The sequence below is a fragment of the Aquarana catesbeiana genome, linkage group LG13, assembly GCF_042186555.1.
Source record: "Aquarana catesbeiana isolate 2022-GZ linkage group LG13, ASM4218655v1, whole genome shotgun sequence".
NCBI lineage: Eukaryota > Metazoa > Chordata > Amphibia > Anura > Ranidae > Aquarana > Aquarana catesbeiana.
This window is the reverse complement of record NC_133336.1, coordinates 127,809,912-127,822,994: the sequence shown is the minus strand read 5'-3', so window position 1 is coordinate 127,822,994 and position 13,083 is coordinate 127,809,912. Positions and strand designations below refer to the sequence as shown.

At 45.8% G+C, this 13,083-nt stretch overlaps 1 protein-coding gene across 1 annotated transcript; it reads right to left on the bottom strand.

Annotated features, from left to right (window-relative positions):
• Positions 1-1,208: 1,208 nt before the first annotated feature.
• Positions 1,209-8,888, bottom strand: CHST14 (carbohydrate sulfotransferase 14). The gene has a single exon (XM_073609951.1). The coding sequence runs from the start codon at positions 8,636-8,638 to the stop codon at positions 7,526-7,528; it is 1,113 nt and encodes a 370-aa protein (XP_073466052.1). The 5' UTR covers positions 8,639-8,888; the 3' UTR covers positions 1,209-7,525.
• Between the last annotated feature and the right edge of the window lie 4,195 nt (positions 8,889-13,083).

The window sequence follows — 13,083 nt, the reverse complement described above, 5'->3', positions numbered from 1 at the left end:
ACCTATCAGCATGTCTTTGGAATATGGGAGGAAACCTGAGTACCCGGAGGAAACCGGCACTGGAAGAACATGCAAACTCCAGGCAGGCGAGCATGCTACCCACTACACTATTGTCGTCTTACACAGGTTAGTCAGAATAGGTGTTGGGGGGAGCATTTCCAAGATTAGTTATGTTGTACCTGGAATTCCACTTCACACCTGTGCGCCTTTTGTGCGTCTTAATTGCAGCTTGTTACAAAAATTTTGCTTGCTGCATTAATAATGCATTTTTATGAAAAATTCAATTGTTATGTGCCAAAACGCATGTACAATGCAACTAAAACAGACCACACAGATATGAACAGGCTCCAAGTGCTAGTTTACACTTGCTTCAAAACATAGCTTTGGACGCGCTTTGTTAAAGCTCTCTGAACGCCAGTCAAAGCTCCTGTCACTAAATAAAATGGTTAGCTTACAGTCCTGTTTACACCTGGCTTTTGCTTGGTGCTTCAATGAGGCTTCAGTGGGGCTTCAAGTGAGCTTTGCCATAGAGTTCTATGGAGGCTTTGTTTGAAGATGCTTTGAAGCATCACTGAAGCTACATGGGGTATACTTTTTGAAGCGAAGCCGAAGCAAAGCAAAGCAAAAGCAGGTGTAAACAGGACTGTAAGCTAACCATTTTATTTAGTGACAGGAGCTTTCACTAGCGTTCAGAGAGCTTTAACAAAGCGTGTCCGATAGGGTTGCCACCTCATCCCTTTAATCCAGGACACATATTAAAATTACACAGATTCTGTGGCTAATTAAAGTGGTAATTAAACTCACTTGGTGCCTGATCTGCATTATATTAGCCTCAGAACCTGTGTAATTCATATGTGTCCTGGATTAAAGGGATGAGGTGGCAACCCTATCGGACACCTGCTTTTGCTTTGCTTCGCTTCAAAAAGTATACCCCATGTAGCTTCAGTGATGCTTCAAAGCATCTTCAAACAAAGCCTCCATAGAACTCTGAGGGATGAGGTGGCAACCCTAGTGTCCGAAGCCTTGTTGAAGCCGAAGCATGTGTAAATGAGCCCTAAAAGTGCTTTCATGTGGCCTGAAGCTAAATCAGTGAAAGAAAATTGTGTAGATGAATTCCTGAGGTATTGTTTTACATCTTAGTGCTGACGCTGAATGAGTTAAAACATAGCAGGCACAAACCTGTCTGAAATAATCAGCCAAGACTTAAGTATGATGCATAAAACAGCTGTTTATCTGAAAAAATATCACAATAGAAATGACATACTGTTTCCAAAAAATAGGTTGAACTGATTCTACAAAATCTTTGGTTACATTTACCAGTGCAAACGGTTGCCAAATACAGAGAGGATATTCAGCAAATGCTGGTGACAGAGCAGTGTGAATTTTACAGATATGTAAACAATGTAGAACATTTCTGCTTCTGTTTGCATAGATTTGGGAAGATGGATGTCTGTAGGTCGGGCTTAGAAGGGTATACTGTACTAGACATAATTTTATATACTTGTCATATTTGTATACTTGGTATACAGTAAATAAAGCAACAAAACATAATAATACTTTTTTTAAAGTAGAAAATTGTTAAAAATGAAAAAAAGATGGCTATCCAGATGAATCATATACACAGATACAAACAATGTATAAATCTCCAGCATTATAGTTAAAGTAAATCAAAAAGCAGATTTTTTTTTTTTAAATTAGGCAAGGTTTTTCTTTGTCAGCTGTGTCCCATCTCGGGAGATTTCTCTTTACTTCCTCTCTTGCAAATCCGTGGTTCTCAACAGCTTGTCTAACGGGCCAACATAACCAGATAGAAGACCCTGCCTTTTCTCTGTGGCTTTGTAGGCCTGGCAGATAGCAGAGCAGCAGTAGGGTGACGGAATGCTCTGTGTTCCATTATCAAGAACCGATACAAAAATGGTATTGTCAGGTGAAGTGATCTCTGCCAGACAGTACAAGCAAAACAGAGAGAAAGCGTTGTGGAAGCACGCGATCAGGTAAGTAACCCACTTACCACTAGTGTGGAGGGGATACATTTTACAGCCACTGACACATGAGGGGGTAGTGGGGTTATTTAAAACATGGCCACTGTCCACCAATGGGGTAGGAGAAGTTAATAACATAATACTGCTACTGACCACCAATGAAGGTACAATGGTGGCAGCAGGGGGGGGGGTTGCACACACTAACAGCAGCTGTGAAGCCACCAGATTGCTTCCACACACCCCAGTAAAAGCTTTTTAGACCGTTAAAGAGAACCTGTCACCCAAAAATTCATCACATAGGGACTTTTTGTCCCCTAGGTGATGAAAAAAAAAAGTTAGTAAATTAGTAAACAATCTTTTTTCAAAAGTGTAAAAAATTTGTTACACCTAAACACTTAACCCCCCCCCCCCCACATGTACGAACATAGATGCATGTATTGGGGATGTCTACGCACAAAAACATTGATTGCACTACATATGTTACATATCCCCACGCACACCGAAGTGAAAGCAATACCTGTATGGACTTGAATCGTTGCCTATTGAAAAAATAGGGTACCGAAGTTTGTCACCGTTTCAAAGGTGCACTGCACACAATTTTAAGGTTTGACATGTTGGGTATCTATTTACTCAGTGCAACCCCATTTTTAATATTTTACCCAAAAAATTGGGTAATTTGTGTGCCCTAAAATTAACTTTAGTGCACAGTACATCCGCTACTTATGAACAAATTCCATTCTGGGAACCCGTTCTGAAGAACAGCAAAGATTAGCGCTTGCAGACAAAGGCTGCGATCCCCCCGCCAATGAGGAGGTTAACAGCACTACCAGTGACCACCAATGTTGGGTGAGTGGGTTACTAGTGCTGCCACTCACATCAATGCTGGTGGTCATTATTGCAGCCTTTGACACCACTGTGGGACTTATTGTGGCCACTGGCACCAATGCTGATGTGTTAATATTGCATCCACTGACACTAATGCTGGGGCTTATTGCAGCCACTGATACGGACACCAATGCTAGTGGTTTTAAATCCTGTCACTGGCACCAACAATCAAGCTTATTTAACTTTTATATGTGCATTGTGATACACTGCAAAAAAATGTAGCTGGATGCATTACAGCCAAATTATTTTTAGTAGGTTTCCAAACTTGATGCCTTAATACACGTAAGCACGCTGTCATTGTGCAGCACTCTGGAAGTTATGGGAGGCTGCATTGGTGCAGAGCTTAAAATGGAGTCCCACCCATAAATGGAACTTTCGAGGATCGGATTCTTCCTCCCCCTCTGGTGCCACCTTTCAGGGGGGAGGGGGGAGCAGATACCTGTCAAATCCAGGTAACTGCTCCCACTTCTGGGGAAAGAAATACGTAATGTCTACACCCCCCCCCCCGCTGCCTTCTGTGAGACAAAGGTCCCACCCAGAAGACAGCAGGCACCGTTCAGAAAGTGCAGCACGACTCGCGCATGCACAGTAGGAAACAGGATGTAAGACTTCAATTCCTGTTTCCCTTAGTAATGATGCCGGCGCCTGCACCCCGGAGCTGAGGGACAGGTCGGCTTTGGGTGCTGACATTGCGGGCTCCCGGGGCAGGTAAGTGTCCTTATATTAAAAGTTAGAAGCTGCAGTATTTGTAGCTGCTGACTTTTATTTTCAAATTAAGCAACGTTGCACCAGTATTTAGGGTGTAACATTCAACATGTTGCTAATCGCCAATCTCCCTCACCCCATAAGTCCCCTCTTGTAACAGGTTCCTCTTCCCTGCAGCTGCTGTCACATTAAAAATCATTGTGGCTGTGCAGAGTTCTGCCTGCACAGCTGTGTCATTCATTCACAGCAATCTATGAATACATGAACTACAAGCCCCTTCTTCCACCATTGCAGACACACTTGTAGTTCAAATTGGACTGCAAACATGCTTGATCAGCATCCTCATAGTTCAATCTTCCTGCAACTCAGCAATTATATGCCTGTACAGAGGTACTGACAGAGAGCTGGACAAATTGTCTACAGGAGCCTGACATTGCACCCATGATCCACTGATCAAGGGCTCCATATTCTGCAAGCTACTGAGAAAAAAAATAATAAATGCAGATTTTTTACTTGCAAAAATGTGCATTTATAATTTTTTTACACAAAAGTGAACTTCGCCTTTTAAAAAGTGTTCCATAATGACTGTCTTTCATACAATGCAACATGGCCCTTTTTTGGTGGTCCAAACAAAATACATGCACTGTACATGCAAAATACAAATTCATCGAACACATTTTTGTTATGATTTAACTGGAATATATTTAGCTAATTTCAGGCTAAATGCCTAGATACAAGTAAACTTACTCCATAAGTGCCATTAGATATGTGCATTAGACTCCTAATCATTTATTTCATCTCAATATCAAGCTTTAAATAGACTTAAAGGGGTTGCTTTTAAAAAAATAAAAATAACAAACATGTTGTACTTACCTCCTCTGTTCAAGGGTTTTGCACAGAGTGGCCCAGATCCTCCTCTTCTGGGGTCACCCAGCGGCGCTCCTGGCTCCTCCCCATATCGAGTGCCCCCTCGAGGACCCTCATTCCAAGAGGACACTTGTGCGGGCTCGCTACTGAGTCCTGCTGCTGCGTCCACTGACACAGACAGCAGGACTCGGCCCCGCGCCACTGAATTTGATTGACAGCAGCGGGAGCCAATGGCTGCGCTGCTATCAATCTATCCAATGGGGACCCAAGACAGCGGCTGGAGCTGCTGTGCTCATCCCCGTCGATGGAACGATCGGGTTCAGGTAAGTAACAGGGGGCTCTGGGGGGCTGCTGCACTACAGGTTTTTCACGTTAATGCATAGAATAACCTTGAGGGTTTAAAATCCCTTTAAATAGTTTTTGTCACTGTGTCTATTGCTCCCAATTGAATACATTTTTTAAATTGTTTGCATTCCCAAACCTATAGCATATAAACTTTTCTTTTACTGTTGGGGCATGGAAAGAGTTGGAAGAATTCCCTAGGCCCCAGACTTACCAAGGTTGAAAACCACTGATGAGGACATAGTAAGAAATGATGAAATATTAAGCTGGTCATACACTACACAATCTCCTTTAGATTTATCATCAATTATGTAGTGGAAGGGCCTGGCTGATTTGATACAAATTGGTTTGTCCTCATTTTACATAGTTATGGTAACTCTAAAGAAGATTGCATGGAGATTGTACAATCAGACTGTACAGTGCATGGCCAACTTTAGCTAGCTAACAACTTTTGGATTTTCTCTCACTTTCAGAGCTTATTCATAATAGTGTGTTGTAGTAATTTGCAAATGGCATCTCGACACATCTGCATTGCAGTATACTGACCAAATTTGCAGCAGGTCTAGTTGTTGATCTCCTTGGGTGCATTGGCAGCCCATTCTCATTAATAGTCTTCACACAACACACGTTAATGTGTAACATAAAGTGCATGTGTTTAACGCACCGCAGGGGACTGCCCTGGTGTAAATGAACCCAGTTTTCCTGGTGACAGAGGTTCTTCTGAAAGAGAAGAGAAAATGCATGTGCCCAGTAATGACACAGACAGGTGTAAAAATCAGACAGGGGTTCTAATTGCTCATTAATCTATCCAAAAACAGAAAAAAAGTTTGGGCTTTAAATGCATGTAAAAGCTTAATTGAACTTTCAGCCTAAATCTGCTAAATACATTCCAGGTGCATCAAAACAAAATTGTATAATCTTAAAGTTTTTTCATTTCTTAGCTCTCGTTCACATTGGAGCGACTTGTCAAATCGCATGTTATTGCCGGCAATCACACTGTTCAAAACAGTGCGCCGCCGACTTCGCGGTGCTGCATCGTTTTGAAAAAGTAGTTCCTGCACTACTTTTGGCAATTTTGGGTGTGACTTGTATAGTCATCTGTGCATGAAGCTGTACAGATATCTTCCAAGTCGCACTGACATGTGGCTTTGAAATTGTGCGATTTCAGATGAAGTAGTCAGCTATTGCCTGGATAGAAAAGCCTGTCCCCTGCCACCAGCAGCAGAATCTGATGTTTGCCCGTGTGTGGAAAAACAGAGGTCTCTCTGCAAAGGTTTGATATGCCCCCTGCTGAATCAGACCTATAGCTCTGGCTCTGATTCAGCAGGGGAACATCAGACATCTGCAGAGAGACCACAAGTTAAATATAGAGAGCAAGGTTCCCTTTCCACAGCATTCTGGCAAGGGACATACTTTTCTACCCAGGCTATAGCTTCTTTAAAAAGAAATCAAATTATAAGTCATTGAACACACTTTTGGTATGACTTACCTGGAATATATTTAGTTGGTTTCCTGCTAAACTTGCTCCATAAGTGCCATTAGATACGTGCATTAGAGAACTCCTAATCATTTGGAACAAAACTTAAACTATTTATATATACACCTTAAAAAACTGTGCGACATCATTCCCATTCAAAAAACGCAGCTACAGCCAGCAACCCAAATAAGGGTTCATGGAGGCTGGAACGTCACAACCACTAACTGTGCGGTACCGCTTGTGGAAACTACAATTCCCATCATGCAATGGCAATTGTAGTTGTTCATTGGAGTGAAAGTGGTCAGGTAGCCGATTAGTCTAGGGTGGTGATATTCCCATACAAATGACGCAATGACAGTGAGTGGGTCAGAATCCCGATCTGACCCACCCACCATCATTGCATAGTTTGATGTACAGAAGGCAATGCCTTTCATTGATGCAATGATGTGGGCAGGTCAGACTGAAACTGGGTTGTCCGATTATAGCGAGCAGTGACATCATTACACTTTTATATTTCAAAACACAAAGACATTCCTAAAATGAAAGGACATTTATAGTAATGAAAAAAATCTGCCTGGAGTTCAGCTTTAAGGCTATGCCGCTTTCCTGGACTGCACAGCAGCCCATTCATTTGAATGGGCTGCTGTACCAATGGAAAAAACAGAGAAAAGGTCCCTGTACCTTTCCAAAATTGCAGCCACAGGGAAACTACATAGTGCTATGTGGTTCCCAGCACAGGACAAAAGCTGCGGTTTACAGTGCATGGGGGTGGCATTAAGAATTAATCTCACCCCCATGCGTTTGTTAACAACAGCGCATTTTTAATATGGGTGCAGAAAAGTACGCAATTACATGCAGTCCCGCACTTGCATAATGTGAATCTAGCCTAAATCGATAGTTCAGTTGAGCTTTAAATATCCCAGTTTAAAACCTTAAGCTGACCATACTCAGAGCAAATTGTTGTCATTCCTGATGAACCACCTGAAGTTTGCTAAGTGGGTGGCCCTATTGGCCACCACAGCCCCCCCCCCCCCCCCAAGATGTTCAACTACTGAAGAATTAAAGGAGCTGAGCAAAAAAAAATAAAAACTGTCTCCTTGAAAAGCACCAGCATCCAATCAGATACAAGGCACTGTTTGGGTATTGTGACAGCAGGTGGGGCCAACTGCCAAAAACGGCTGTAGCGGCAGAGTTGTCCATCCAACATCTGTAGAGTAGATGGAAGCATGGTTCCCTTTAGCCCGCAGGCTACTTGTGTTGGCCAGCTTTAGTTTCTACAATATTCACTGGTAATATTGGGAAGGGAATATGCGAAGAAAGAGAAGTCTAGGATGTACTTGGGTAAAAGCTCTCGGATAAGACCCCTGGGAGTATTGCATAGGAAGTAATGTAATGTCTCTTTAGTGACGGGCTTGTACCAGGCCTGTCTCTCAGGGAACTGGATGTACGGTGGGGCATTGATGGCCTCTAAAACTGTGTTGGCGTCCTCCCTCAGCCTCTCATAAGATCCTATGAAGTCATAGGTGACAGCACAGGGCTGGCACAGGTTATAGATGGGCATCCAGTGCTCATTCATCTTCTCCACGTCCTCGTCCAGCAGGTAGTGGAGGAACTCAGAGAAGGTGACATCCTCCCCCTGGGATGTTCCGGGCTTTTCCCGGTACCTCCTGACAATCTCCATGCCATACTTCTGCTGGTAATCTTTAATTTCCCCAAACTTATTGCGGTAGGCAGACAGAAGCCTCTCCATGGGCTCCCGGACAAATAAGAACTTGTAGTAATGGCGCAGGCGGTATGTGACCTCGTCCGCCGAGAGGTCAGACAGGAAGGTCAGGTCGCTCTTGTGGTCCATCTTCAGCTTGACGTCCACGTTCTCCAGGTGGCCATCCAGCACCTTGAGGACCCTCTTCCAGTTGGAGCAGGCCACTTTGGGCACATAGCAGTAGAGGAACTTGTACTTGTCATTGACGATGATGTGTCTGAGCAGGGTCCTGCGTTGGCCCGGAGGAAGGTCCCAGGGACTGTGGGGCATGTTCTTCTGGCCGCAGATGCTGCTCATTGTCCGGTTACGGATGTCCCGCAGGATCTCATAGTCCAAGTCCTCTTGCCGGTGTACCTCACCCCGGCTGTGCGAGCGCCATGCCAGGTCTCCCCGGGGTGGAGGGGTCTTCACATCAGCCAGGATGCCCCTCTCAATCATTAGCAGTAACCCGCAGGAGGCCACGATCACCCCAAACATCAGCATGGAGGGCAGCATGGTGCTGGGGGTCCGGGGCCGGGATAGGGGGTGAGAGGGGATCCGTCTCAGGGTGGGGGAGCCGCCGCTATACGTGCCCATCTGGAAGTGCTCAGGGAGCTGGTAGAGGGGGTGAGGGAACATGGCACGGCTAGTGATGGCTTGTCCGCTCTGCCCCCGGGATGCCACTCCGCTTTGCCTGCATTCTTCTTAGCTTCAGTAGCGGCCCGTCATCTTCCCTGCCAGCACGGCAACATACCGAGGGAGGGGACAACACCGGGGTCACACAGCGGCCAGCTCCGGTATCGCCGTCCTCAGTCAGCGGCGCCGTTCTATCTGCATCTCCCGGAACAGTTATGCAGAGAGGCCCGAAGAGACGTCACAGTCACGTGACCGCGCCCAGGCAATGGGTGGGGGCGTCAGGAATATCTCATTATTGTCTGTTCTTCTCATAGACACTGTCAGAAAGTGCCACCAGGACAACAAAGACCACCATGCCAGGGACACCTCAAATACCCCATCCCAACTAAAGGGGACAACAGAGCTTTGTGGGATTTTAAGCAGACTAGACTTTTTCAAAGAAGTGTCAGACAGTACACCTTTACAGCTCCTAACTGTCCCTGATTTTGAGGGACTGTCCCTGATTCGGAGCAATGTCCCTCTGTCCCTCATTCCTCCTCATTTGTCCCTCATTTTGGTCTGATCTATATATTTGTATATACATAGCTCCCAACTGTCCCGGATTTGGAACAATGTCCCTCTGTCCCTCATTCCCTCATTCCTCCTCATTTGTCCCTCATTTTGGTCTGATCTATATAGTTGTATATAAAATGCACTTTTTATCTTTCAAAAAGTGTTTTCCAGTGCTAAACCTTTTATCTGATTTCTAAATTGCTGCATTTGTACATTTTAAAAGCCAATATAAAGGAAGAGTAGTGAAAAATAAGCCCATGTGGATTTAATTAACCTTTTTTTTTTTGGTTAATTCTCCTTTAAGGGTGTGTGGCAGGGGGCGTGTCCTATGCCTACATACGTTTGGTAGTAGGTATCTCTCATTCCCATCTCAAAATGTTGGGAGGTATGTATACAAAATGCAATTTTAATCTATCAAGAAGTGTTTCCCAGCGCTAAACCTTTCATCCAATTTCTAAATGGCTGCATTTGTATATTTTAAAAGCCAATATGAAGGAATAGTAGAGGTAAAAAAAAAGTCCTTGTGGATTTCATTAACTTTTTTTGGTTAATTCTCCTTTAACCACTTGCTTACGGGGCACTTAAACCCCCCTCCTATCCAGACCAATTTTCAGCTTTCATCACTGACGCACTTTGAATGACAATTGCGCGGTCATACAACACTACCCAAATTAAATTTTTATCATTTTTTCCCCACAAATAGAGCTTTCTTTTGGTGGTATTTGATCACCTCTGCAGTTTTTATTTTTTGTTAAAAAATGTTAAGACTGAATTAAAAAAAAAAAATAATAAAATTTTTTTAAATATTTTGTTATAAAAAAATTAAAACAGGTAATTTTTCTCCTTCATTGATGTACGCTGATGAGGCGGTGTTCTGCCGGTGGATAAGGACCCCCCTCTACTGCGCAGGCGCTGCGCCTGCGCAGTAGGAGCCGGCAGAAATAGCCGAAGGTGAATCGGTGAAAATCAGCTGTACACAGCGCCTGTAAGAGGGCCGCTCGCCACACTTCGGCAGTAGGAGCCGGCAGAAATAGCCAAAGGTGAATCGGTGAAAATCAGCTGTACACAGCGCCTGTAAGAGGGCCGCTCGCCACACTTCGGGCACGGCCTCGCTTCGCTCGGCTCTAGGTCCACTTGGATGGTGGGGAAGGAACCTGGACCTAGGGCGAGGGCGCCATGTACAGCTGATTGAAGATTTTGAGCTTCGGCTATCTCTGGAGGCTCATAGTAGTTCGTACTACGCAGGCGCTGCGCCTGCGCAGTACAGGGGGGGTCCTTATCCGCCGAGGGAACTTTCTCAGCAAGACACCGACAGTGATGGGCACTGATAGGCGGCAGTGATGGGCACTGATGGGTGGCAGTGATGGGCACTGATGGGTGGCAATAATGGGCACTGATCTGTTACACTGATAGGCAGCACTGCTAGGTGGCACTGATTGGCACTACTGGTGGGCACTGTTCGGTGGCACTACTGGTGGGCACTGTTCGGTGGCACTACTGGTGGGCACTGTTCGGTGGCACTGTTAACTGGCAAAGATGAGGCAGATGTGCCTCTTCCACTTCGGGACCTTTGTCCCTCTCATCTGAGCCGGTGATCGGCTTTTTTTTCTACTCGCGCTATCAGCGTGAGTAGAAAAAAAAAACGATTACCGATCTTTTGTTTACATCATGTGATCAGCTGTCATTGGCTGACAGCTGATCACATGGTAAGGGGCCGGGACCGGCCCCTTACTCGGATCGGTGATCAGCCGAGTCTCAGTGACTCGGTAATCACAGCGCACTCGGCGCGCGCCCTGCAGGGCGTGCGCAGAGCACATGCACAGGGGAGGCCGTCATATGACGGCCTCCCGGGAATTCAAGGCCACGCTGTGGCCGTCATTCGGCCATAGCGCGGATGGCAGGTGGTTAAAGGGGTGTGTCCTATGCCTACATACATTTGCAAGTAGGTGTCCCTCATTCCTATCTCAAAATGTTGGGAGGTATGCCTTTTTCTGCTAAAGTTCAACCTTATATTGACTTTTAGCCACTAAACAAAATGCGACTGCAATTAAAAAGGCGATAATAGTCACACAACCATTATAAATGGAGCGGGTACCCCCATTGGGCTGTTGGTTGTTGTAGTCCATCTGTCACCCTGCCCAGCAAGGCACACAATCTTCAGTCACTCCTTAGACAGAAAACAATCCATGCACTTTGTTTTTTTTGTTATTTTTATTAGGGGAATTCAACTTGGATAGGGATGGGGTAGATATGAGATGCCCAGTTGATCAAAAAGACAATGTAGGGCAGTGGTTCTCAACCGTTCTAGTGCCATGACCCCTTGATACCCCTTCCGCTCGTACAGTATTAAAACCCCTTATGGTACATTTTAGGATGTACCACTCCTTCTTTGTTCTCCTTTCTTTCCGTTTTATCTCTTTCTATCCTAATTTCTTGGGTTTTTTTTTTCCCCATCCCTCTCTCTAGCCCGTTTTTCATGTTTTCTCTTATGCTTTCTCTCCCTTTTTCTTTGTTCCTCCCCCTCTTTTCCTCTCCCTTCCACGTATTTTCTATTTTTATTCCTTCTCTTACTCCTTGGTGGGGAGTTGGGATCAGTGGCAGTGCTGGGAGAAGTTCTGATCAGCCAACTTAGGTGCTCTTGATCAAGGTCATCTGCTGATCTGAGAACTGTAGTGTGGACTTTTAATGGCAACTATAATCACAGGTAGTGTTACTCACGGTGTCTCCGACTTTGTAATGTCTTATAGCAGTGACACGTATGCCAAAATCAGGAGATAGGGTCTCCTCAAGCCCCTCCCACTTCACATTCCTCACTAGTCAGCTGACCTCTAGTCTCTGCCCCCCCAGCCATGCTGTGAACTGAATGGGCGGCTGCAAAGAGGCTGAGTGGGCGACCACAGGCTCCAGGAACAGCCTGCTGGGCGGCCGGAAAAAGACTGGGAGAGCGGTGCAGGCTTCAGGAACAGCCCAGGATTCAGTGACCCCTGGAAAATCATTTGACCCCCAGGTTGAGAACCACTGATGTAGGGACTGAGAATGATATACATCTCCAGTATATACAACTTCCTCCAGCACAAACTTGCTTGCAGATAATCTCTCCCTGGACCAGCTAGCACTGATGTGCATGCCTGACACTAGCTCAGCCAGGCCCAAAGCAAATGCCCTTTGCAGGCAGTGCCCGCAGGACCCCTTTGGTGTAGAAAAAATGAAGATAGCCCCAATGTTAGCTGTCCCACATGGCTACTGATCCCATCTTCAGCTCCTGGCTGCAGCTGCCTCTCTCCACTGCCCGTGACACCACAGTTCACTCATCCAAGACTGGACTCTCCCAGTCCTCTCAGGCGTGCCTCCGCAGTCCTTCTGACTGTGTGTCACTCACCAGCCCTCCTGGCTGCGTTCTGTTGTTCCTCCCTGGAGACTTGCCAGGCAGTGCTCTCCTTACTCCTGTCCAGGACACTTCCTTGTGTTGTTAGAAGGTCAAGTCCCCCCCCCCCCCCTACCAGACTGGGGGGCTCCCTCCAAGGCCACAACAGCCTAACACTCCATCTCCATCTTCCATCCGATCACAACTCCTCCCCAGCTGGGCTGACCCTGAGTATTTAAGGAGGCCTGCCCCCTGCCAGCCAAACCTGAAATTTCAAGATCCCCAGAGTCCCGCCTCCTTGTATCACGGTTTCCAGAGTCCCACTTCCTTATATTCCCACAAGGTTCCCATAGCCTCCCCTTACATCATGGTCCCCAAAGCCCCCCCCCCCAGATCATGGCCCTCAGAGATCCCTCTTACATCATGATCCTCAGAACCCCCCCTACTATATCATGGTCCCCAGAGCCCTCATTTAGATATCATAGTTCTCAGAGATCCCCCTTACTTCAGCCTCCATTCCTTCTCAGTGCAG